The sequence below is a fragment of the Lampetra planeri genome, chromosome 5 (genome assembly GCF_965212315.1).
Source record: "Lampetra planeri chromosome 5, kcLamPlan1.2.h2, whole genome shotgun sequence".
Classification (NCBI taxonomy): domain Eukaryota; kingdom Metazoa; phylum Chordata; class Hyperoartia; order Petromyzontiformes; family Petromyzontidae; genus Lampetra; species Lampetra planeri.
In genome coordinates, this window is record NC_136111.1 from 3,011,797 (window position 1) to 3,037,666 (window position 25,870).

A 25,870-nucleotide genomic window follows, 5' to 3' on the forward strand; every position below is an offset into this window, starting at 1 on the left:
ATCCTTCACATTATCTTGAGCCAAGTGGTTTAGAGCTCTCATCATCACCAAAAGAAGCCACTTTATCCAACGCAATCTTAATTGTCTCATTTCTTGTACTAATAAGGCACCGGCTGATCTATACGAAATAGAAATGTCAAACGCTGACAAATGTCTTCACCCCATTGACATCTAACTGAAAAACGATCCTACATTCCTTGCGACCACTGTTAGAGTTAAGTGAGTCAACCCAGAGATTGGAGGAGTGAGTGGTAACGCCTGAAGTCGCACTCTCAAGTCAATCCTCTACCTCTGAGCTCGCCGCCTCTGCTGCAGACAGCTGAAGCGGTCGCTATCGTTCCCTTCATCCTCGTCGTCCAAGCCGGAGGCACTGTACGATTCTCTTTCAGTGGAGAACTCAAATCTCCCTTTCCAGACTCGTCCACGGGAAAAGCTTTCGGCATCACTCTGCAGCACTTTACCCAGCACAAACATATTCGGGTTCATTTAGTCCTGTCCATGCCAAATTTAGAGCCTGACCTAGGCCCAACCTCTGGCGAAACGTATTGGGAGTGGTCATGCACAGGGCACTGGCATTTGGTCCAAGGGATAGTAACTGTGTGACATAGGACCCTTTCCTCCTCTAGGCCCCATAAGTAATGTATGTATGTTGAATTTATTTCGAAATGCACGTAGCCAATCGGAGGTGCGGGTGGGGGGGACAACACAATAAGCTGTAGTTTTTTTTGTCTACAAATGCCTCATCCCTTGGAGGGGGGGAGGTGGGTGATGAAATATGATTGCTTAGCAACGTGTCACACTGAGTGAAGGGGGCCATCAAAGAAGAAGTTGAGAAACCACTGGACCCACCCCTGCCAAAGAAACGTGGACTTCCACCACTGGCTCAAGGCCACTGAACATGCCTTGTACTTTCTCCGCACCTCCGATTAGCACGGTTGGCTACGTACGGTGTGAAATAAGTTGAACGTAGATACAAACGTGGGAGCCCAGATCTTCTGAAGTCAGCGGCAGTAGCTGTGACCGAATGCCACAAGGAAGTTAGATACAGTATATGGAAAAGTGACAACAATGCACGTCGGTTCAATTAGATACACAGTACTTTATTAAATCAGGGAGATCCTGAGATACAATAACTTTTCCAAGGAAAACCTGGATACCCAAAGATATGTAGGTACGAATAGCTATGTTTAATTTGGATATGCAAGGATAGTTATCAATGCTCAACGTTTTCATTGGTAATTCTCAAACGTGTGATGACATACGATACTGGGGAAAAACGCCCTCTGTAAGAAAAACCGGAATAAGGATATTTAATGTTCATTGTACAGTACATCACAGATTTTTGGAATGATGCCATGCGGAAGTTACTGCACCAAATAGGAAACGGAACCTTATGCCAAGTGCAAAATGTATCCACAGTGAAATGAGCAATTAAAAGATACTGTTTTTTTTAAGTTTCTGACATGAAGCCTACATTGCAGTCGCATTGACAATTTCACAGTAAATCACTGTCAATGTTGACATCACGACCACACACCTCGTGATTGTCAACTTCATCATCCTGCTAACCATCATCACCACCACCATCTGAGTTACCTTGTCGTCTGGATCATGGATGTTATCATCTTTACATCATTCACTTATATTCACCATCACCTACACCAACGTCGTTCACACCTTTACTATCGTGATCATACTTAGCTCCTCTCCCCCGTGCTGAGATGTTGTCTGCCGTCTTCTTGACCTTTCCCTTGCTGACCTTTATTCAGTTGTCCTTTTGAGGACACCACGCTCCCTTTATGCTGACTTTTGGTGGGATGTGTTTTCCAGTTACCGTTCCCTTGTCGACCTTTGACCTGCTGCGATGCACTTTTATGTCCTTTCAACTGCCGCCCCTCCGATCTGGAGTCAACGTGAGCCTCTCTACCGACGGGCTTGAGTTGCACGCCCGGCCTGTGTTGCCCGTCAAGTTGGTCTCCACTTTTGGAACTCCGAGCCACCACTTTATCCTGCGGCCTCTGAGAATGTGGACCCTTACTCTTCCCTTTCTGCCTCTTCATATTTTCTCCAGGCTGCTTTTGATCATGTTTTTCCTGCTGCACTCGGTCTTTTCGCTGCTGCGCATTTATGTGTCTTTCTTGCCCCTTCTGGTTTCCTCCGTCTTGATGCACCATGCCTCCTCTCTCCTCACGCCCTTTACTCTCTCCCTGCTGGTTATTGACTTTCTGCTGCTGCCCTCTGGCCGTGTCTGTCTGCCCAGTCCTGCGCGCAGCGTACGAGTATTTGAGCCACACGGGGGGCAGCTTGCTCTTGCCCCCGCTGCCTGCACACAGGACCTCCAGTGACAGGGCCTCGGGAATCGGCAGCAGCGCCCTCAGCGTCTCTGGATTGGAGAACGCGCCGCTGTACAGCATCACGCTCTCTCTTGCTGGGCCCGCGCCCGCCGCTCCGCGTCTGCTCCGGCCCGCGCTGTCCGTCCGCTGGGCAGCAGCAGCGGGCAGCAGGCGGATGTCTCGGCTGCCCGGCGTCACGACGAGCTGCCCGTTGAGAAGGTAGCGTCCGTCCGCCCCACGCACCGCCAGGTACGCGGTGTCGGGGGACGACGTGGACGGTGCCGATGGCGATGGAGGCGACGACATTTGCGTCACGTGAATCCGCGCCGAACCGGCCGGGATGGTGATCACGTGGTTGTAGCCAAAACGCCTGAAAATGTAAAAATCGGTGAGGTTAGTTTGTCAACAGTCACATGGGCCAATTTCGCTATCGGTTGAAAGGGGAAGAAATGTTCTCAGCAGAAGCTGCAGGGCCTCGCATTGCATTATGTGTAGCAGGATACATTGCGTTAAAGAGTAATTTAATACGATCACTTTTTTGGCAATCATTGTTGACTGCACTGGACTGGAAACTTGGCTAAAGCTAAATCAGAATCAATCACTCCTCGAGAGTCGTGGGGCTAAAGAGTTGTGTAAATTATTTGTGTTTATGTGAAGACACAGATATATAAAGGAGACAGACCTGTTGTATGCTTATGTGTTTTGTCATTTATATTCTCCATAGTGACTGGAATCATTACTTATTTATATAAAATGTGTTGGTTTTTTAGGTGAGACACACAGGTATAACCTGCTCAGGGTAATATTTAACTTCATTCCCATGACAATCGCGATGTGTTTGTGTGAACATAAGGGTTGGGGGCACACGTTTATAGGCTTTGCGCAATGTTACAAACATGACTCATGCAATAAGCCAATTTATTGTCGAAGCTATATTTTTAAACTAATGTCCCATAAAATGTATTTTATGCATAATAATTGATTGATTGATTGATTATAAGCACCCATTTCAAAATGTTACATTGATGTCATTGGAGTGAACAAAACTACAAGCGAGACATATTATCATGTGCATGGGTTTGTAAACGATGTACGTGGTACGGTGAGCGATGTGCGTGGGGCAGCGGTAGAGTAGCGATTAGCGCTACGCTGCGCTACAAACCCGGGCGACCCGAGTTCTATTCCTGCTCACGGCCAACACCAGCAACGATTATCTGAACCAGTCATGGGCATCTCCTAGGTCGACTAAGCCTCAAATGAGTACCTGGTGCAGTGTGTAAAACATGACCACTGGGGAGACAAAGGCAGCTGGGCGTGGTGTTTTGCCTCCCGACCCTCTCGTGTGCCGCGCCGGCCTTCAAAGGTGCTGCTCGCTAACAGCCACTTGCCCCAACAGTCTGTTTAGGCTGTACGGGGGGTGGGGGGGGGATCTTTGTGGTGCATGGCATGGTACGGAATAAGCGCGGCTCGGCAAGCAACGGGCGCGTGACGACGCGAGTGGGACGCGCACTTTGGCCGGGTGAACACGCCGCTGACGATCGTGCACGAGGAGCCGTCCCCACGGCACACCCCGCAGCGGTCCCGCGGGGCGCGCGAGCCCAGGGTGCCATCGCAGCCCGTGGGCACGCACTGCCCCTCCACGCACACCCCGCCGCCCGGCTCCGCTCCGCACGCCGTGCCGTCCACCACCTGGGAGGGGGAGCAACAACAACAACAATAAAAACGCGGGCGCAGCCGGGAGGCGTCGTGATCATTATGATGTCCGTCCGCACGTTCCAAAATCTAAGCGACGCTATGTATTTGCTTGATTGGCACGGTTGGCTACGTACGGTGCGAAATAAGTTCATAGTACGTGTACTTGGCAGAAAAACCTTTCCAAAATATGGCTTGCTCGCACGGTTGTTTGGCTTCTAAATTGGCCATTATCCATGCGCGGACGTGGCACAGGATGGACAGGCCCCTGTGATGGAGTCTGGAGAACTCGGAGCCGAGTTGATTTGCCACTGGCTGGTACCAGCGGTGTCAAAGGTCAACCTGTGGGAAGGAGTTGTGGGAACGGTGCCACTGAGCTACTGGTAGCAGCTACCAAATAAGGACGAACAGCAGGAAAAGTTCACACCAATAAGCAGAGCATGGCGCGGTTATACCAGCGAGGCGACGGTGGAGGGCGTCCTGGTGACATCACTGCCACCGATTACCGGTCAATAACAGCTGCTGCTGTAACAAACATTTAATCACAGTAAGAAGGACAGGTGTTGTATCTGTGGCCAGTTAACCCATAACACCTGCGCCTGTTCCATAACCTCGTGCCAGCAAGTTTTTGCCACTCCAAGTGGTGTCAGAGTGCAATTAACCGCGGCAAAGTCCCTGGCAGTGGTGAATGGCGGCTGCAACTGCTACTACTGCAGGTGCTGTTGCATCATGGCCAAACCTCGGGGAAGTCACGAGCTCAGTGCTTCCAGTCAGAATCGCTTTAAGCACGCGCACAGTGGCTAACCTCGTGAGATTCGAGATGCTCAATGGGGAGGCGAGGCTTCTTCTCATTCGCCAAGTGCTCGCTTGCCAGGGCTTCTGGGCCACGCATGCTCAGCTACGGCAGAGCCAAGCAGCTTCTGTTGTCCAGGACGGAGGGGGTGCCAAATAGGTTGTGGTATGGGCTAGAGAAGAGGTGAAATTCCTCAGAGCCAAAAACACAGAGCGCGGTGGATTTGGCTCGCCGGCTCCTGCTACCGCTGCTGCAGGTGTTTGGAACGGCCTTGTGTGGGGAAGGCTCGTGAACGAAGCTGCCCGGCTGCTTCAGGCATTGGCTCTGTGACCGGAGACGGGGGAGCAGGGGAAGAGTGCTGGGCGAATTCTCACCGTGAGCCGGGGAAGTGAAGACGAGCCCATCAGCCAGCCACTCTTTCCAAATAACCACAGACACGTGGCATAGTGCCATAGCCTCCTTCAACCACTCTACCCTGCCTTAAAGCGCACAACCGTTGTGACGGAAATTTAAACTTTTGTTGCTGTGCCGGGCTGTTGAAGGCTATACGGGGGAATCTGTCTTTTTATAAGTGACAGTCGGCTGATCTTTATGATTTTTAAATTTCACTATCAAAGCCTGAGGTTCAGAGACCGATCGCTCGAGTGAGGGAGGTGAGAGGAGACATATGTATGCCCATAAGTTGAACTTCTTTTTAGGTGCTCACTAACAGCACTTGCCCCAACAGTCTGTTAAAGGCTACACGGGGAGATCTTTGTTTTGAACTTCGTCCGCACTGCACGTAGCCAAGCGTGCTCATCCAAGGTGCGGGGAGCAGGAGCTCGGCGGTAGCGGCGGCGGTTTGTGGGGGAATGGAGCGAGGCGAGTGGCAGTAGAGGCGTGCGTCCGCGCGTGCTCACCCTGCGCGCAAACATGTAATAGTAGGCGGTGCCGTTGGCACGGCAGAGCAGCTTGCAGCGGTCGGCCAGTGTCACGCCCGACACCTTGGGCACCCAGAGCACGGGGCGCGATGCCCGCGCCATGCCCGCCGCCGCAGCGTGCGCGCCCGGCGGGCCCGGCGGTTCCGGCGCGCCCTTGGCACCCGCGCTGTTGTGCCGCGCGCACTGCTCCTCCCTGAACGACAGGCCTGGCCAAGGGGGGGGGGGTGGTGGTGGTGGGAGACCGTGGGGGTGCGATGATGAGCGCGCGAGGGGGGTAGGAGGAGGGAGACGGTGGTGTTGTCGTTGACACGTGGGTGGCAGTCTGTAGCCAGTGCTAACGATCCGCATTTGTATTTTGGATTTGGGCCACGTATGTCAGAATCTGAATATTTATACTGGAGGAATCCGATGAGCTATAAAGCTCTTTTTCGCAGATGTCCAGTAGGGGGCCAGGTAAAAAGGCTACAAAAATACAAAAACACGATAGGAGTGAAAAATATTTAAAAAAAACTAATAACTTAAAAAATGCAAATCATTTTTTTTTACCAGGTAAACCCCGCTGAGGTATTAATGTATGTATGGTTGTTGAACTTCTTTCACACTGTATGTAGCCAACTGTGCTAAACACAAAAAAACTAAGCACGTGGCGTTAGTTTAATGCCAAAGTCCTGAAGTTATTAACCCTCCACCACCCGACGAGCTTGTCACGTTTACAAAAATGTTACTTAAACGTGGCCAATCTTGCTGATTGGAGTCTGTCAAAGGTTGTTTTGTGTCTGTGGCCCCGGCACCTGTGGCGAGCTGGCAGGCCCGAGCGTGGCACGAGCGATAGCGCACACGCGCGCCGCCGCAGTACGCGCCGTGGCCACGCGGAGCCGGGGAGTCGCACGCGCGCGGAGACACTTGGGCCCCACCGCCGCAAGAGCGCGAGCAGGGACCCCACGGGCCCCATCCGCCCCAGCCTCCGTCCACATCCTGGGCGGGGGACAGGGCGTTGCAGTCCACAACACACGCAGCACACGCAGTCTGTTCTTCCCGTAACGCGGTAGTCGTTGCAATCCTGAAGAACACCGCGACGTGGAAAAATCGCGTTGGAATCAATAATGTATGAATTCCAATTTAAAGCTTTCGTGACTGCAGGGATTCATCTTCTTGGTTCATTCGGACGCTGTGTTTTCCGACAGACCTGTTCTTCACCTGAGGACGGCTGCTTGCGTTGTGGCCGAAACGTCGTGAAAATTGTATTTTATTATGTTTTATTTTAATTTTATTATTTCCCTTCTACGTAACTTTACCAAAAGAACCAAGAAGAGACAAATAATGTATGATATAGCAGAAAGCACGGTCCCGCGATAACACGCGAGATGCGCACGCAGACTGAACAAAGACTTGAGGGCACGTGGGTAGCATCTAGAAGCATCCAGCAGCATCCCACTGCCCTGTGCGATGCTACGCCGAGGCAGCCGTACGACTGCTTATTCCTACTCGCGTTGCGACGTAGTTCTGTCCACTCGATCGCGTGATATTCAATTCACATCCGCGTTATAAAAAAAATGCGTTCCCTAATATATTCATCGCGTTATATCCAATTTGCTTCATGAAAACACTCGTTATAGGAGAACAGACGGTATACGCTTACAGCACTCTCGTGTTCAGCCTGGGTCTGTCTCAGGCGAGCGTGTGCGAGCGTCCGTAATCGACTGGCGGTGCTCTGAGTCTGTGGCAGAAAACTCCACAATCCTCACGTCGTTCACAACGCCACGCACATCGCTCGCCAATAAATCCGGTGAACACTCTCACTCACACGCTCCCTCGCTCCCTCGCCCGCTCACCGAGGCGCGCTGCTCCGCCGAAGTGCAGACGCCGTGCGAGCACCACCGCCCGTGCCCGCACGCCGTCCCCTGTGCCCAGGGAAGGTGGCGCGTGACGCACACCTTGCCGCGGTGCCGGGCGCCGCCGTTGCCGGACTCGAGCGTGGCGCCCGGCACGGCGCACCACAGCTTGGCGCACGGAGCCGTGTGGGCGCACACGCGGGCGCCGGGGCCGAACGCCAGGCGGCACTGCACGCTCGCGGGATAGCGCGCCCCGGGGGAGAAGGGCGTCGGGTCCGCGGGGTGGCCGGCCGAAAGTGGCAGAGCCGCGGGGGCAGAGAGAAGGCAGTCGGCTGTGGGAGGAGCGGGAGGGGTGCGGGCAGAGAGAGAGAGACGAGGGATGAAGATTAACGCATTGAGGGCGGGGGGGGAAGGAAGACGGGTGAGTGACAGAGAGAGAGAGGAAGAGGCAATGAGAGAGGGAGGGAGGTGAGGGAGGAAGGGAGGTACACATCATTGGTAGAGGGCAACAGAGTGGTGAAAGTCGAGGAAGAATGAGAGTGCATGAGATAGCTGTAGAGAAAGCAACACAATGGAGTAGATAGTGAGAGGTTCGAGTTGATATTCTTGGTTCTTTCGGTAAAGTCACGTAGATAGAAAATACAAATTTAATTTAAAATAAAAACAAGAAACCCACGATGTTTCGATCGCAACCCAGCGCCTGATGAAGACCGCTTGTGTTGCGATCGAAACATCGTGGTTTTTTTACTTTAATTTTATATTTATTTTTCATTTATTTAAAATTTTATTTTCTATCTAAGTGACTTTACCGAAAGAACCAAGAATATGAATTCCTGCAGTCACGAAAGTTATAAGTCAAGGTTTGAGTTAATTTGATTTGTTACACGGCAGATTCTCATCATCAAGCCTCTCATCCTCTTTTGCTACCCAGTCGCTTGCCAGGCTGGACTGCCACCAGCTTGGACCTTGCTATGGCTGCGATTGCTTCCCCAACACCACCCCCAACACATAGACGCCTCCACACACACTACACACATACTCCTCGCTCTCTCTCTGCCCACCTCCCCCCGAGTGGAAGATGTCATCGAGCAGCGCCGCGCTGCACGGAGACCAGGGCCGCGCTGGGTCCACGTGCGCCAGCGTCGCCGACATGATGTGAGCGCGAGGACGTCCGCTGGGGGACGAGGGGGACATTGAGACAAAATACCGGTAACCCACTGGTCGACGAGCAAGGCAAACAAAGACCTCTTGATGACTTGTAACGACGCAACGTCCCATCCACAAATACGGATGAGACATCGCAACGATGCACTCCGCTACTCCACGCGAGTGTGAAATTGTAGTTGTTGCTCTGCATCCACATCAGCCGTACGAAGGAAAAAGGAGAATGACGATGACACGCAAACTCAATGAAGCCTTATTGCTTTGACATCTTGGCGAGACACTGAACTGTATATCGAGGGGTAGTGCAGCGGTGAGCGAACCCGGCGACCCGTGATCGATACCTGCTCACGGTCAACAACATAGACCATTATTTGAACCGGTCCTGGGCCTCCCCTAGGTCGACTCAGCCTCAAATGAGTAGCTGGTGCGATGTGTAAACATCGCCACTACGGAGACAAAGGCGGTCGGACATGGTGCTGGCCACCCACCCCTTCGTGTACCGTTCCGGCCTTCATAGGTGCTTGCTAACCGCACTTCCCCCTACAGTCTGTTAAGGCTACACAGGGGATCTTTGTCTGTGCGTGCGTGTGTCCGTGCGTGCGCGAGTGCCGTCAATGAGCGGTTGTGAGAAGCCACGCCGAGAGCTGCTAACATGGCGAGCGAAACGCTCGAAAGTTCAGGGCGTGAGTTTCCCTTCATGGGGATTACGTGGAAGATTACGGGAGAGTTATGGCTTCACCACGGCCACTCGTTGCTTTCATTGCTCGCTTTCTCCGTCACTTCACGGAACTTTTAAAAAAATCAAATCTCGCGTAATAAATTGAGGCAAGAGTGCTTTAATCTCTTCGCTAAGTAGTAAGCCACAATTAATCACGAGTGGGGATCTAGTAAAGTGCTTTTATTCGCGGAATGCACATCAGTATTAAAGCTCATGCGAATTTCCACTCAGTGACTGTTTTGGTTGGAGCACGAGGCCGAGTATGAATAAAACATTGGGCCCCATCTGCTGCGCGGCCGCTCGGCACGCAGATGGCACGGCGCGGGGTACCGGCGGTCTCGACGTCCAGACCTGGATCCCCCACATTTAGCCCCACGAGCCAACGGGGTTGGTCGGGACCACCATTGGGGGTAAATGCTCCTCGTATTTACCATGGGCAGTGGTCCACCATGGGCAGAAGCTTAATGTGCATTCCGTCTGTTTTATGAACACGCTACCTATTAATTTTCCTATTCCGCAGATGTTTCATATCACCGTAAGTTTTTGGTTTTGTTTCCACAATTAAATTCCCAATAACACTTCCTGTGGCAGGCAGCCTTAAGTTTGTTTTTATAGAATCTCGTAAAAAGCTACCACAGTAACCTTTCTGTCGTGCATATTTATAATCTAGAGATACAATGCTCCAATAAAATCATGGTCAGTATTTTACCACCTTGGGTCATACCAATAAACCCTTTTCGAGCCAATGGCTGGCCGGTGTTGTTTACTCTACGGTGTAGAGCACCGGCTGCAGCCTGAGCGAGAGGAACGAGTGGCCAGATGCGTTAATCGCCTTAACTTAAATCTCCCCAGAGTTTTTTTTCACTTTAGCTGGAGTAAAAAATCCGTGTGGATTTTTTTTTTACTTTCAACTCAAACGAGCATGTCCATTTGTTTATTGCCTTCTGAGAGTTCGTGGAGACTAACGGTCTCTCGCAAGGGAGAAGCTCGGGTTTCGAAAAGCAACAGAGTGCATGTGCTGAGTTTTTTAAATTGATCTTCGTGCACCGCTGCCAACCGGGTATCGACAAATATGAATAATAATAATAACAGCAGACGCGGTTCATGACGCGCCACGCATCGCGACACGGACGCAACTTTCGACCGAAAACTCGGGAGGCGCGGAGCCAGAGCTCAATAATAATGATGTATCTTCTTGGTTCTTTCGGTAAAGTCACGTAGAAGGGAAGTAATAAAATAATAAAAATAAACATAATAAAATAATTTAAAAAAAAAATTACTTCCCTTCTACGTGACTTTACCGAAAGAACCAAGAAGATGAATCCCTGCAGTCACGAAAACTTTAAATCGAAATTTAATCATGATTTGTTTTCTTTTCAAAACCATGAGTTTGTCTCGATGAAGCAGGGAGCACGCCCATGCCAGTGGGGAAGTTGTTATTAGTCTCCAGTTAAGTTAAGGATTACACCCGTGACCAGGGGCACAATTCACCGACTTCAACGGGCGGGCTAGGCAAGATACGACTGGGTACACCCCTCGTTTCTCCCGACTCACTTTTACTGAAATAGCTGCGGATGTTATTAACCCGTATACAATAATATGTCGGCTGTCATTATATCATGTTAGTTGCACAGTGTATTGGGTTGAGAGGAAGACAGTCTCCCAGTGACAGTATTAATAAAAATATTGAAAGGGGCAATGCTCACAAGGAAGTTATCGTGCATCTTGCTTTCATGCCGGCCCCATTGATCTAGCATTTCCTCAAATGGGGTGGGATCCCGCAACTGTATGCTGTTCTATTGATATGATGCGTTAATCGGGCTTGGTCCCTGATAGACTGCAAGAAAAAATGTTTTGAATATTTTTTTGAGACATTATCTTGACATATTTTACGCGTTTATCTGTTGATTCGGGGCCCACTTGTGGCCAACCGGGCTTCTTTGTGTCACAAAACGCTGCCACATACCCCATAGTTGTGCCCCTGGGCGCGTTTTATTAGTCTCCGGTAAACTAAGGATTACGACGGCGACCTTTATGGACACTGCAGTCCGACGTGTGGCCGGCCCGACGTCTGGGACCTGCCACGCGCCATTGTAGCCCTGCCAACAGCGTCAAAGCAACACACCCAGCGCCTAATCCCGATCCCCGGTGGCTGTCGTACACGCAGCTGCGCAAGCTGTGTGTGCGAATCCTCGCAGGACTCACAAAGTCTTTCTGCTCCTAACGCTTGGAAGTGTCAACAGTGGTCTGGAGTTTGCCCGCTTAAACCTCGTGCTGCTAGAAACGCATTGCTCCAGAAGGCTCATAAGGTTGGTGGACTAAAATGTGAATTCATTTTATTTCTACACGCTTAAAACAGAACCGCATGTATTTAGCAAAACGATGTAAGCTTCAAAGGTCAATAAACATATCTAAAGTTTAAATCGTTTCCCACTCAAAAACGCGTGTGGATGGAATAGTGCAGGGCTTGCCAAGGAATTGTGCAAATCATTGCCGTTGTCTGCGTTTCACCTCCTCTACCCATCAGTCACACGTGGGCATGGGCACCAGAGATCCAGACCAGAGGTCGCAACCGGGTACCCAATACCCGTACCCTACCCGATACCCGGCTACCCGTACCCGGCCGGGTACGGGTACGGGTACCCCTTTGCGACCCTGGTGCGGCCGGGTACGGGTACGGGTAGGCCGTGAGTCACTGGTGAGTAACCGTTTGTCACTCATTTCGGGTAGGGTACGGGTACGGGTAGGGAACGGGTACCCGTACCCGGCCGGGTATGGGTACGGGTACCCATTTGCGACCCTGGTGCAGCCAGGTACGGGTACGGGTAAGGAATCAAACCCCGTTTGCGACCTCTGATCCAGACTCTCTTGGACCAGGCTCAACAGACTGATTTGTGGCTTTGAGTGTCTCGGCACCATCCCGGTTTGTGTGCCACCCCTACTACCGCTAGTACACGTGACTGCAGAGCTGTCCAGCAGAGAGCCATCCATCCACATCGTTGAGGAGAGTCCCTCACAATGAGTGGGAAGGCCGAGTGAACAGGATGAAGTGGTTCAGTGACTTGGATGGACGGCTTTGATAGCAAACGCAAGAAGTAAAAGATTGCTGATGGCCTGGCGAGGCCTGTCTAGAGCTCACTTGGTATCTTGGCGAGGCCTGTTTAGACCTCACCTGTGTCCTGGTGAGGTCTGTTTCGAGCTCACCTGGTGCCCTGGGGAGGCGGCTGTGCGTGGTTTGTCCCCTTGAGGATCTCGCTGCAGGCCTTCGACTCGTCATGCGGGAGGCCCAGGATGTGCCCTGGGCACACGCAGTGAGCAGCAGCAGTGGTCATCGTCGGGTGAGGAGTGGCTCGTCACCACGAGATCGATCGTTGCAATATGAGGTTACGATTTGGTGCTGGAAGTAATAAAAACAAATCTTGGTTCGTTCTATTGCATTTGTACTGTCCATAGAGCCTTATGTAATTTTATTTTAATCAATGCATATGAATATTTGTGACTTCTTAAGTTTATATTCAATACTCGATGCCACCAATAGAAACGTTGTACTTTTATATGAATTCCCAAATGATTATTTATCAACGTTCTTAATATGTCCCAGTTTCCTCGGGGACCCACAGTGTGTAGTGTGATCTCCAAGCGAAAAGTCAGTGGGCCTCTGTTGCCCTCTGGCTCTTTGCTCTGAAGATGAATGCCATCCTAATAATCCATTTCTCTGGATTATGAGACGCACTTTTTCCCCGCTGTATTTTAATGTCAAAGTTGGCCTATTTTGGTCTCCTCTACCCAGCCGAATAAAATATTCCAGTGCACACAAGTGGGTGTGTGATCATAATAACAATTCACACTCGTAAAGCAACGTTCCAGTGCTGCACAGAGCAAAAAACAAAAATACGTTTTATAAGCGAAAAAAAAATCCCCATTAAAAACCTCATAAAAGCACGGAGGCTCGTGATAAGAACACCCCACCAAACAAAATAAAAACCAAATTGGTCGAGATATATATAATGAATAGAAATTCCAAAAGGTCTTTAAGAACAGATGGCGGGAATTGAATGAGCCGAGGGACTGCTCAGTGCGGACTGAATATCTGGGGGGGGGAGTGAATTCCAGAGTCCTGGGCGGGCGGAGGAGGCGATGCACAGGAAGGGGACCGGTCGTCCACCGAGCGGACGTGGGCTACGCGATGACGGCTGTGGAACCTTGACCGGCTGTGGAACCTTCACTGGCACCTGGGAATGCTCCCGTGCGTCTCTGGGACTCCGTGTGTGTGCGCGGTGTGGTGCTGATGAGCGGTGGCGCTGCGGTTAGCGCATTGCTCGCGCGGAACCCAGCGACCCGAGTTCGATTCCCGCTCACGGCCACCAACGCCGGTGACGATTCTCTGATTCTGTCCCACACCGCCGATTAGCACGGTTGGCTACGTACGGTGCCAAATAAGTTCAAGCCACTCACAGACACACGCACACAACACGTTGGGCGCGAGCGGACACGCACCGATCTCGTGCGCCATCGTGTAGGCGGCCGTCATGCCGTGGTCCCGGATGAGTGCGCAGCTGCGCTGGGGGTCGCACACGGTGCCCACGTCCGCCATGCCCAGCGTGTGGCAGCTGTGCGCCCCGCACAGCTCCTGCGTAGCGGCACACGCGGTGGGGTGAGGGGGGGGGAGAGGTGTCGACATGGCGTGGCACTCGAGTTCGCAACTGCCGAGGCCCCCCCCCCCTCCACAAGAACGAACGACGCAAGAGTGGCTGGCGCAAAAAAATGAATGTGCTCAAGCTTTGAATCGACTCGTGAGCTGGGTTGGCTTGAGGGATTGTGAGATTGTCAGCGACGTACACATACGGAGCCTGCTTTTGGTCAATCCACTGCTGGATGAAAGCCATCCCCACGCCTGGTCTCATTGGCTCCCATCCCCACGCCTGGTCTCATTGGCTCCCATCCCCACGCCTGGTCTCATTGGCTCTTAGCTGGTTATCATTGTCTGCGCCACACCTGTCCATCACGTGTCTGTGCATCACGTGTCTGCATGTCACATATCCTTCCAACGTGCCACGTGTCCGTCACGTGTCGGTACACCGTGTCACGTGTCAGTCCATTGTCACATTTCCATCACGTGCCGATTCGCCGTGTCACGCGTCTGTCCGTCGTGTCTGCATGTCACATGCCCATCTGCCAGGTGTTGTCCGACGCCCTGTCGGTAGAAACCCATCGCGCCGCGACACGCGTACCTGTCGCGTGAGCAGCACGGCCACGTGGTGCGCGGGAACGGCGTCGCCTCGCATCTCGCGCCTCTGCCACGCGCAGAAGCTCCGGAGCATGGCGGCGGCGTCGCCGCGTGTCGCGGGCACCGCGGGAGCCGCCGCCAGCGGCGCGGGGGCCACGCGGCCCCCCGTGTCGTTGGCCGCTGGCTCGCTCCGGCCCCTGCCGGCGTGGGGGGACGTTCCGTTGGCCCCGTCGTGCTTCTCGCCCGGTTTGCCGTCGCCAGATTTGCCGCCGTGCGGTTTGTCGTGCGATTCGGATTTACGGTCCGATTTGACGGACGGAGTCACTGTGCTCGTCACTCTGCGCTCGGTTCTGCCGGAAGATTTATCAGCAGGAGCGTTGCCGTCCGGTTTACCATGCGGTTTGTGGTCTGGCTTGGAGGCAACTTTACTGCCCGATTTATCGTCCGCTTTGCTATCATCGGATTTAGCGCTTCCCGAGTTGTTGTGCACTTTACCGGCAGACGAACCAAAAGGCGTGAGTGTACTGTTTAATTTACGCTCTGTTTTACTGGCTGATTTATCAAGAAGTGGTCTACTGTTGACATTATCGTCCGCTTTAGTCTGTGATTTGCCTTCAAGTTTCACGTCTGATTTAGCTGCTACTTTACCTTCCGATTTACTGTCGGATTTGCCAACTGATTTGTCATCTAATTTACTGCCTGATTTATCATCAGATTTACCATCTGATTTGCTGTCTAATTTATGAACAGATTTACTGTTGTCGGATTTGTTGTAAGATTTAATGATTGGTACCCTATCAAATTCAGCGTCTATTTTACCCTCTGAATTTTCATTCAATTTACGATCAGATTTACTGTCAAACGTACCAAACAGTGGCCACTTATTTATTACCTTACCGCCGGTTTTAACACCTGGCTCACCCTTAGGTGGAGGTTTACTCTCCGCTTGGCCATGGACTTGCTTATCCGGTACAATTGAAGGTGGAATTTTACTGTCCGATCTGCACTCTGAATTCCCATCTGCTTTACAATTAGCTGACAGTCTGCCATTGATTTTACCATCCGATTTACCAACTGGTGGTGGTTTACCCTCCAACTTTCCATCTGCTTTACCATCTGTTTTGCCGGCAAATTTCAACAAAGGCTGTAGCTTTCCGTCTGACGTGCCAGTTGATTTATTGTCAAATTTACCATCTGCTTTGAGCAAAGCCGACAGTTTTGTGCTCGATTCACCGTCTGATTTGCCGCCTGCTTCACTGTCGGGACGCGGCCCAGCGACCGATTTGGCGCCCACTCGCAACTCACAATTTGATGTCTTGCCCAGCAGTGACAAACACCCTGGTTCACCTTCACTCTTACCGCCCAGTGACAAATCGGCAATAGGTTTACCTTCGGAGTTATCGCCCAGTTGTGATTTATTGTAAGGTTTGTCACCAAATATCAGTTGTCTATGTAAATGTCCATGTTTTGGCAGTTCCTGGTCCGTTTTAACCCATAGATCACCCTCTTTTTGGGATTTAACATCTGATTTACCATGCAGTGGTGATGTGCTACCAAATGTTCCATCTTTTTGTTGTGTGTCTTCCAAATGTCCCTTCGCGTGTGATTTACTATCAGATTTATACTCAGATTTACCACCCATTGCAGATTTGCTATCTACTGACTTTTCATTTGATTGCTCGTGAATTAACAATTTCCCAGCTGTCAGTACGGAGGGCAAATCATCCGATTTGCTGCCTGCTGCAGAGGTGCCGTTTGCTTCGCCATTCGCCGAAGGTGGTTGGCCATCGGCTTTTTTATCCATTGATTTATCTTCGGATTTACTAAGCAATAGCAATTTACCATCTATTGAAGAAATACCATCTGATTTACCATCTGTTGATGGTTTACGATTGGATTTACTATCCAGTGATGATTTACCATCTGTTGATGGATTGCCATCTGAGATACCATCTAATGATGATTTACCATCGAGTGATGACTTACCCTTGATTGGAAAGTTGCCCTCAGTTTTAAAACTCCCCATTAACACGCCTCCAGTTTCATTACGCTTTGCCAATTTTACCACCAATGGAGATGTACCGCGTGAATTACCGTTCGCTAAATATTTGTTCGCCCCTTTACTTCCCACTGTAGAGTTGTCGCTCGTGGCTGTCACCGGTTGTCCCCCGTCCCTGGGAGATTCGCTCTCGCTCGACGCATTTCTGTCCCGCACGCCGTCTTCTTCCAAGTTCGCCCGTTGCGCGTGCTTGTAATGTAGCCACGCCTGAACGTCTGGAGACGAGTTGCCCCCCATTGCTGCTTTGCCATTGAACAGCTGTCCATTTGTGGGCGAGTCCTCAACATATCCTGTGCCACGTGAGCCCCGAGTGGTCTCTGAGCTTCCGTCTGTGTGTGGGCCGTTCCTGTGCAGTGAGCCCCTTTCACCGGGCACAGTCGCACCATCTGCCAAACTTCTACCCCTCGATTGGACCTTGCCGTCCTGCTCACTGCTCGCCTTAGCGTATCCATCAGATGGATCGCCACCCAAACTGGCACTTGCCAACCTATCACTCTCTGCCACGTGCTCAACTCCCCGTTGGCTGCTGTCTCCAGCAGCCGCACTGACCACTCGAGGTTTCTTGTGGTCGCTCAGGGTGCCACCAGTCGGCAACCTCCTGTCCATGGCAAGATCAGCCGAGGTTTTTCCCTTCACGGTCATTCCGCGGTCCACCGGCAGAGCGGGTCGCGCAGGAGCGACCTTGCCGCCTCTCGGCGAGCGATCGTCCGCCACGTGACTTCTAATGACTCCCTTACGAGTTCTCGCGACCTCCCAGTGACCCGCGGCTTCCTTCCCGCGACCTGCGGTGACCTCGATGCGGCCTCCTTCGGCTTCCTCGGGCCGCGGGGACGACGACCCCCCCCCGGGACTCCGCGGCGGCGGCCCCACCGCCTCCTCCCCGCCGCCGCCGCGGCCGCGGAACTCGTCGCCCTCCTCCAGCACGAGGACGCGCGAGACGGCGAGGTGCACGCGCTGGCGGGTGGTGGCGTGGGCCAGGAGCGCGCGGGCCGCGTGCGCCAGCGCCAGCGCGTAGTGCGCCACCTCGTGCGCGTCGCCACGGTGCGCTCGCGCCACCCCCGCGTCGCACACGAGCAGCGCGTCCAGGCGGCGCGTGCGCACCTCGGCCCAGTCCACGCCCTCCCCGTCGCCGCCCTCGTCCTTGGGGCCGTTCCGGCCGGGCGCCGAGCGTCGCGCGCGATGGCCGGCGGACGGCTTCCCCGCGGCGGCGCCGCCGGCGACGACGCGCGTCACCACGTGCTCGCGCTCGGTCCGGCTGGCGGCCGGCCACGCCGCGTCGCTCCGCCGTCGGCGCGTCCTCCTGCCGGCGAGGCGGTACCGTGGCTTGATGGTGAAATCCTCGTCCCCGACGCGGAACGCGCCCAGCATCCCTCCGCACAGGCTGAGCGCGGCAGAAGAAGAGGGCGGCGGTGGCGGAGCAAAGCGGTCCCGTCCGTCGGACGAAGCGGAGTCGGTGGATGGCGAGCCGGGCAAGAGGTAGTCGAACCAACGAGAAACGTAATCCCGTGCCAACGAGAGGTAATCCTTCCGCGAGGAGGCGTCGCGCGCTTCAGGGGAAGGCGACGAAGAGTAGCTCCCGTTCCCGGGCCGCGTCGCCACCACCGCCCCGGAGTAGAAGCACCTTGTCAGCCAGCGCTCCGCGCCTCGGAGCCGCAGCCCGGGCCGATCGCCGGGTCGACCAGGAGCCGTCTCCACGCGGAAGCCCGGCGCCAGGAAGTCCGTCTCACGGCGCAGACGAAGCGTCATCTCGCGGCCGAACGCGCGCACGTGCAGGCGGGCGCTCGCACCGGAGTCGTGGAAGCGTGGCGCGCGCACGCGGACGGACTCGTGCACGACGGGGCGGCGATCCGCCTCGTCCGGCCCGTTGCCTCCCTCGCCCAGAAGGCACCGCTCGGCCCGAGGCGCGTCCCACTCAGCCATCAGCAGACAGAGAACCAGGAGGGCGGCAGAGCGCATGGCCCAGATGGCTCAACCGATGCCTACAGGAGCATCATTTGTACTCCGCAGGCCAGCCAGGTCACGCTTCAGGGGAGCCCGACTTGGATCTGTCGGTGCCTCGCCCGTCGGTTTATCTCCTGCCGATTCGCCGCGGAGAAATGTGCCCGAGCGCACACGGGAGAGGTTCGCCAAACGTTCGGACGCTTCAGAACGGCCGCGGCGAACGTGACCCGCCGAGGATCGCGTGGGGCCACGCACGGAAATCCCTCCGGAAGGCGAGGCCGTCCGCTGTCGGCAAGAAGGTCGGCGACACAAAAGAAAGGGGGGTGCCAAACAGCTGGGCCGCTGAGCGAGGCAGACGACGGCCGAGCGACGCAGCAGGCCGGCCGAGCGGAAAGTGCAGCTTGGACGTTCAAGGGGCGACACTCTCGCAGCGAAGATCGGGCAACGGTTCTCAAAGAGCTGAAGGAGCTGCAGACCAAAGCAAACAAAGTAACGCATTTTTGTTTTTTTGACATCGCTCAAAGAGTCACATTTGATTAAGCCAGTCCACAGTTTGAAAACAAAAAAGCGTAAGTCGTCGTTATTGGATCATAAATTGAAAACTAATTTCTTTACAGCTGCTTTTTGTGTTTAGTTTGTTGCACCTTTAACTAGCACGAAAGCAAAGTTTGTGGGGAATAATAGCCATTTTCGATACTTTTTAGGCATAATAAATAAATAAAGTACACTTAGTACCTAGGAACAATTTTTTTTTACATCGTGGAATTGGTGAATTGGAATCAAATCCAGAAGTTGGCTTGTTTCACGTTCAAAACAAATGTGAACGGACTAAAAGTCTATATTGATCTGGAGCGTGCATTGATCGGTCCATTGGAGAAGTGTTTAGTTTTCTGCAATTACGCAAACCGCTGTACCGTTGTGTGTGTTTGTATTATTGTTGTTGTTGTTGTGGAGAGCGGTGGCGTCGTGGTTAGTGCGCTGCGCTAGGAACCCAGAGCCCCGAATTCGATTCCCGCTCACGACCAATAACAGTAGCGAATATCTGAACCGATCCCGGGCCTCCCCTAGGTCGGCTCAGCCTTAAACGAGTCCATGGTGCGGTGTGTAAAAACATCAGCACTGGGGAGACAAAGGCGGCCGAGCGTGGTGCTGGTCACCCCACCCTCTCGTGTGCCGTGTCGGCCTTCATAGGTGCTTGCTTACAGCACTTGCCCTAACAGTCTGTCAAGGGGAGGGGGGAAGCTTTGTGTTTATTATTATTATTGTACAAAAACAAGACTCTTTTTGCTCCCAAACAAGTCTGGCCACAATGTTCACACAGCCACGGCTCACGAAGACAACGGCAACATCGCAATCAAGGTCATATAAGAATTCCGCGCTGTTGAAATCGCCCCGATAAAACGTCGCAGCAGCGCGTGGATTGATCTGAGCTGACGATGGTGGCGATGATGACGACGGTGGCGGCGGCGATGATGGCGATAAGATCACTCGGCTTAAGATGCGACTGCTTGCCGCGCGGTCACTCCCAGCACTATCGGAGAGGAGACATCGGCCAAGTATGCGGAGACGCGAGCGGGTGACGCGCTCCGTGCGGGCGTGAAGACACGCGCCGCGCGAGACCGCTCGAGTGGGACGCGCGCGTACGCAGAGAGGGGTGGGGGGGTGCCGCCGTGCGGTGAGCAAAGCCAAAGCTTTAGGCGCCCGCGTAGCTCAAGGGGGACCCCTTCTCGAGACGTAAAACAACATGCCAATCGATGTTGCCCACGCCTAGGTCGCCTGCCTACGTGTCATCTCGCTACACCGCTTCTGCCATGTCATCGACTCATCGACGTTGTTCTTACAGGTTCCCGTCAGCCGTGCCCACGCGGAGTTTACGAATTGAACGGGGGGGGGGCTCCTAAAAAATACCTCGCCCCCCCACGCACCAAACGGGCCAGCACCACCACTCCAAAATATAAAGATCCCCTGTGTAGCCTTAACATACTGTTGTGGCAAGTGCTGTTAGCGAGCACCTATGAAGGCTGCCACGGTACACGGCGACGTTTACACATCGCACCAGGTACTCTTTTGAGGCTGAGTCGACCTAGGCGAGGCCCAGGACCGGTTCAGAAAATCGTCACCGGTTGTTGGTGGCCGTGAGCGGGAATCGAACTCGGGTGGCCGGGTTCGTAGCGCATCGCCCTAACCGCTACACCACCGCTCCCCACATCGACTGCCTACACACACAGACACGTGCACACACCAATACCAACACCCGGCCATTCGACACGAATTGATGGCGACGTCACCACGGCCCCTGTGCCAGGCCAGGTGCGCTCTGAGGGCAACGCGGACGCACCTTCAGGCTGCTTGACCATACTTCCCCGCCCTGGTCGCCCACGCTGCCGCTGCCACCTGTCCGTCAGCGTCGTCTCGACTCCGCTGCTCCCTTGCGCCAGCTCTGCAGGGTGAGAGTCACGTGACGCTGGTCACAATGAAAGAGGCGCGCGCCACGTGACCGGGCGGCCACGCGGTCGAGGCATCTGGGTGGCAGCAGCAGCAGCAGCGTGCGCATCATCAGCGGCGCGCGCTTTGGGGATAAGCAAACCCCGAGCCGAAGAAAAGCGCAGGGCCCCAAGTAGGTCAACGGGAGTTCATGGAAAAAAATACGTAAAATAAAAAAAATATATATATACATTGATAAATAACTGAACAGTTCAATGCGGTGTTCACAAACACCGGCTCAACTTAACCCCCCCCCCCCCCCCCCAATAATGATCGTTCCGAGCTAATTAAACCCCGACAAGACATGATCACCTCTGTCCCGCATCTCTGTATTATCTTCCCATCACCCCCACTCGCACTGACGCGGCGAAGCTCCGTGAAGTTTGCTCACGTAACCCGCACAGCCCTCCACGGGCGTGGGGATAGACATTCGTCATCCAGCAGTGGCTCGACAAAAAAAGCGGGTTTCTAGCCGGACGTAAACACACACACACAGACACAGGCACACGTGTGTGCACACGCGGGCGTCATGCATCACCGTCTACGCACGGTGCGTTGTAAGCGCACCGGCTCATGTATCCATCAAACGTTGAAAAGTAACGAACAAAAAAACAACAGCAGCCCCACACCACGGGACAAGGAGTTGTGTGCACGCGCATACTTAGCAACAACAACAACAAACTCAACACACTCGTCAACAACGCTGTGGCTTTAAAATAATACATGTATATAATCGGTGACGTTTCGGGCAACGGCCCTTCTCCATGTGCCATGTGGAAGAAGCTCGGTGTACCCGTGTGAGAAGTTTGTCTTTAATACCGGACGTCTTGTGTCCGTGGGAAGTTGAATCACAATGGTGCACGGCAGCCGCAGCAGCAGCCACAATAACAACAATAACAATCACATTCTATAGGTCGCCAGTGGGTGGAGTGGGGTGGGTAAAATACTCACTGTGAGCAGAGGACACAGGGAGTGTGATGAGTGAGTGAGTGTGTGAGTGAGTGTAAGAGGGAGTGAGTGAGTGTGTGAGTGAGTGTGAGGGAGTGAGTGAGTGTGTGAGAGTGTGAGAGTGAGTGTGAGCGTGAGTGAGTGTGAGAGTGAGGGAGTGTGATGAGTGAGTGAGTGTGAGAGTGAGTGAGTGAGTGTGAGTGAGTGTGAGTAAGTGAGGGAGTGAGTGAGTGTGAGTGAGGGAGTGTGATGAGTGAGTGTGAGAGGGAGTGAGTGTGAGTGAGGGAGTGTGTGTGTGAGTGAGTGAGTGTGAGAGTGAGTGAGTATGAGAGTGAGTGTGTGAGAGTGAGTGTGTGAGTGTGAGAGTGAGTGTGTGTGAGAGGGAGTGAGTGTGAGGGAGTGAGTGAGTGTGAGAGTGAGTGAGTGTGATGAGTGAGTGAGAGGGAGTGAGTGTGTGATAGAGTGAGTGTGTGAGTGAGTGAGAGTGTAAGTGAGTGAGTGTGTGAGTGAGTGAGTGAATTGAGTGTGAGAGTGAGTGTGTGAGTGAGTGTTTGAGTGAGTGTGTGAGTAAGTGAGTGTGTGAGTGAGTGAGAGTGAGTGAGTGTGTGAGTGAGTGAGTGTGTGAGTGAGTGAGGGAGAGTGAGTGAGGGAGTGAGTAAGTAAGAGTGAGTGTGTGAGTGAGTGAGTGTGTGAGTGTGTGAGTGAGAGTGTGAGTGAGTGTGAGAGTGTGAGTGTGTGAGTGAGTGAGAGTGAGTGAGTGTGTGAGTGAGTGAGTGTGAGTGAGGGAGTGTGAGTGAGCGAGTGAGTGTGTGAGTGAGAGTGTGAGTGAGTGTGTGAGTGAGTGTGAGAGTGTGAGTGTGTGAGTGAGTGAGAGTGAGTGTGTGAGTGAGTGAGGGAGTGTGAGTGAGTGAGAGTGTGTGAGTGTGTGAGTGAGTGAGTGAGAGTGAGTGAGTGAGTGTGAGTGAGTGAGTGTGAGTGAGTGAGTGTGTGAGTGAGTGAGAGTGAGTGTGTGAGTGAGGGAGTGTAAATGAGGGAGTGTGAGTGAGTGAGTGAGAGTGAGTGAGTGTGTGAGTGAGTGAGTGTGTGAGTGAGTGTGAGAGTGAGTGTGAGAGTGAGTGTGTGAGTGTGAGTGAGTGTGTGAGTGAGTGTGTGAGTGTGAGTGAGTGAGAGTGAGTGAGTGAGTGTGAGAGTGATTGAGAGTGAGTGAGAGTGAGTGAGTGAGTGTGTGAGTGAGTGTGAGTGAGTGAGAGTGAGCGAGTGTGAGTGAGTGAGTGTGAGTGAGTGTGTGAGTGAATGAGTGTGTGAGTGAGTGTAAGAGTGAGTGTGTGAGTGTGTGAGTGAGTGAGTGAGTGTGTGAGATTTAGTGAGAGTGAGTGAGTGAGAGTGAGTGAGTGTGAGAGTGAGTGTGAGAGTGAGTGTGTGAGTGAGTGAGCGAGTGTGAGTGAGTGAGAGTGAGCGAGTGTGAGTGAGTGTGAGTGAGTGTGAGTGAGTGAGTGTGTGAGTGAGTGAGAGTGTGTGAGTGAGTGAGAGTGAGTGAGAGTGAGTGAGTGAGTGTGAGTGAGTGAGAGTGAGTGAGCGAATGTGAGTGAGTGAGTGAGTGTGAGTGTGTGAGTGAGTGTGTGAGTGTGTGAGTGAGTGTGTGAGTGAGTGAGTGTGAGAGTGAGTATGTGAGTGAGTGAGTGTGTGAGTGAGTGAGTGTGAGTGAGTGAGTGAGTGTGTGAGTGAGTGTGAGAGTGAGTGTGAGAGTGAGTGTGAGAGTGAGTTAGTGTGTGAGTGAGTGTATGTGAGAGTGAATGTGTGAGAGTGTGTGAGAGTGAGTGTGTGAGTGTGTGAGTGAGTGTGTGTGAGAGTGAGTGTGTGAGAGTGAGTGTGAGTGTGTGAGTGAGTGTGTGAGTGTGTGGGTGTGTGAGTGAGTGTGTGAGTGTGTGAGTGAGTGTGTGTGTGAGTGTGAGACTCTTACATGCGCCCGTGAGACCGACAGGAGCGTTGCATCCTCCTCTGATCTCCAGTGTCTCACTCCGCTCTCTCTCCGCTCTCTCTCTCCGCTCTCGCTCGCTCGCTGCTCACTGATGGAGGTTGCGAGTGGAGCGCTTCGCGTTTATAAGCGGCGGGGCGGGGCGGTGTGCGGTGTGTTATTGTGAGTGTGCGAGTCGGCTGTGCGCGCGTGTTCTGTGCGTGTGAGTTGTGTGTGAGTTGAGTCGGAGCGGTGGCGCAGTGGTTAGCGAACTGCGCTGCGAAACCGGCGACCCGAGTTGGATTCTCGCTCATGATCATAACCAGTGACGATTATCTGAAACAGGTCCCGGACCTCAAATGAGGACCGGTCGCAGTGTGTAAACATCGCCGCTGGGGAGACGAAGGTGGCCGGGCATGGTCCTGTCCACCCAGCCCCTTTGTGTATCGTGCCGGCCTTAATAGGTGCTCGCTAACAACGGCCTCTGTGAGAATGAGTGTGTGTGATTGACAGTGTGTGAGTGTCTTGATGAACGCGTGTTAATGTGCGTGCGTACATTGTCCATGTGTGCGTGTTTATGAATGTGATTGCGCGTGTGCGTGTGTGCGTGCGTGTGTGTGAATGGATGCGATGTGTATTGATGGGGAGGGGTGACGTAGTGGTTAGCGCACTTGCGCTACGAACCGGACGGCCCGGGTTCGTGTCCTGCTCACCGTCTAAACCATCAGCGACAAATCATCTCAACCAATTCTGGGTCTCCCCTTTGGTCGACTGACACTGGGGAGACAAATGCGGCCGCGAATGGCTGTCGGCCACAGCAGCCTCTCGTGCTCCGGCCCTAATAGGTGCTCGCTAACAGCACTGGTCACGCCACCCTGCATCGGCGAGACGGGGAGGCGGGTGAAGGGTGGTGGTGGGGAGGGGGGGGGATCTTTGTCTTCGTATGGAATGTTTGTGATTCCGTGGGTGTTTGTGTCGCGAGTGCCGTGGATTGCCATGCGGGGCAGCATGGGGATGTGGACAGAGTGGGGCTGGAGTGAGTGGGGCTGGGGGCAACTCCCCCCATCTCCCTCCCCATCCGCCCCTCCCCCCTTGTATTTTGTTCAGCGTCGGGGTCAGAAATATGGTGGCACCCCCTCAATGAATATCCACTCGGCGTGGGCTCCATGGCGACTCGCTCCACGAGCCGGGACGCGAGTGGAAGCCGCTACTCCCATGAGGCCCCCCACTTACATACAGCCCCCCTCTCTCGATCGCTCTCTCTACGTCTCTCTCCGTGTCTCTGAGTCTTGTCCGTCAGTTCTGTCTATCTCTGCGCGTCTCTGTCTCTCTCTGCGCATCTCTCTTCGCTCGCCCGCGGCTCTCGGCGTCTCGCGATGTGCCGCGTACAGAGCTCGACTGATGGCCTTAATCTAAGTTGTCTTGTGGTTGTTGTTGGTTGTTTGACTTGCATCCCACTGGGATTTTTGCACACAGCGTTGGTGTACGGTGTTTTTTTCTGCAATATTTTGCTGTCTTTTCTTGGATTTTCTGTTTGTACTCAGTCACATATTCACTTTAAGATGTTTTTTGTTCATGTTTTTGTTTTTTGTTTGTTGCGGTTGCACCCGATTCAAGAGCCGGATGGCTCACAGGGCTATACCTAATAAATGAACTTGAACTTGAACTCTCTCTCTCTCTCTCTTGGACAAGAAGTCTCGCCTCGCCGGACGAGCCCGTAACTTTCTCTGGACGTGGAGAGAACTAAAGTCTCGTCGCTAATTTTAATGAGTCCACCTCAACAACACGTGGGTACACATTCACAC

At 53.3% G+C, this 25,870-nt stretch overlaps 1 protein-coding gene across 2 annotated transcripts; it reads right to left on the bottom strand.

Moving 5' to 3' along the window:
- Positions 1-1,079: 1,079 nt before the first annotated feature.
- Positions 1,080-24,189, bottom strand: LOC144718668 (uncharacterized). Of its 2 annotated transcripts, XM_078594097.1 has the most exons (11): positions 24,072-24,189; positions 21,018-21,119; positions 14,684-19,147; positions 13,950-14,082; positions 12,657-12,750; positions 8,632-8,744; positions 7,571-7,902; positions 6,530-6,713; positions 5,718-5,944; positions 3,844-4,022; positions 1,080-2,703 (listed from the first exon to the last, which is right to left on the bottom strand). In XM_078594097.1, the coding sequence occupies exons 3-11, from the start codon at positions 18,692-18,694 to the stop codon at positions 1,698-1,700; spliced, it is 6,279 nt and encodes a 2,092-aa protein (XP_078450223.1). In that variant the 5' UTR covers positions 18,695-19,147; positions 21,018-21,119; positions 24,072-24,189; the 3' UTR covers positions 1,080-1,697. The 2 variants fall into 2 exon arrangements, with proteins under 2 accessions (XP_078450223.1, XP_078450224.1); XM_078594098.1 differs by lacking the exons at positions 21,018-21,119; positions 24,072-24,189 and having other exon boundaries at positions 14,684-20,997.
- Positions 24,190-25,870: the final 1,681 nt, after the last annotated feature.

Coding starts and splice junctions, on each gene's coding strand:
- LOC144718668 (XM_078594097.1), bottom strand. CDS start 18,694: ATGCGCTCTGCCGCCCTCCTGGTTCTCTGTCTGCTGATGGCTGAGTGG. Junction 14,083..14,683: donor CCGTGCTGCTCACGCGACAG/GTACGCGTGTCG, acceptor GCCGCTACGCAG/GAGCTGTGCGGGGCGCACAG. Junction 6,714..7,570: donor CGGCGGAGCAGCGCGCCTCG/GTGAGCGGGCGA, acceptor TCCCCCGCCCAG/GATGTGGACGGAGGCTGGGG.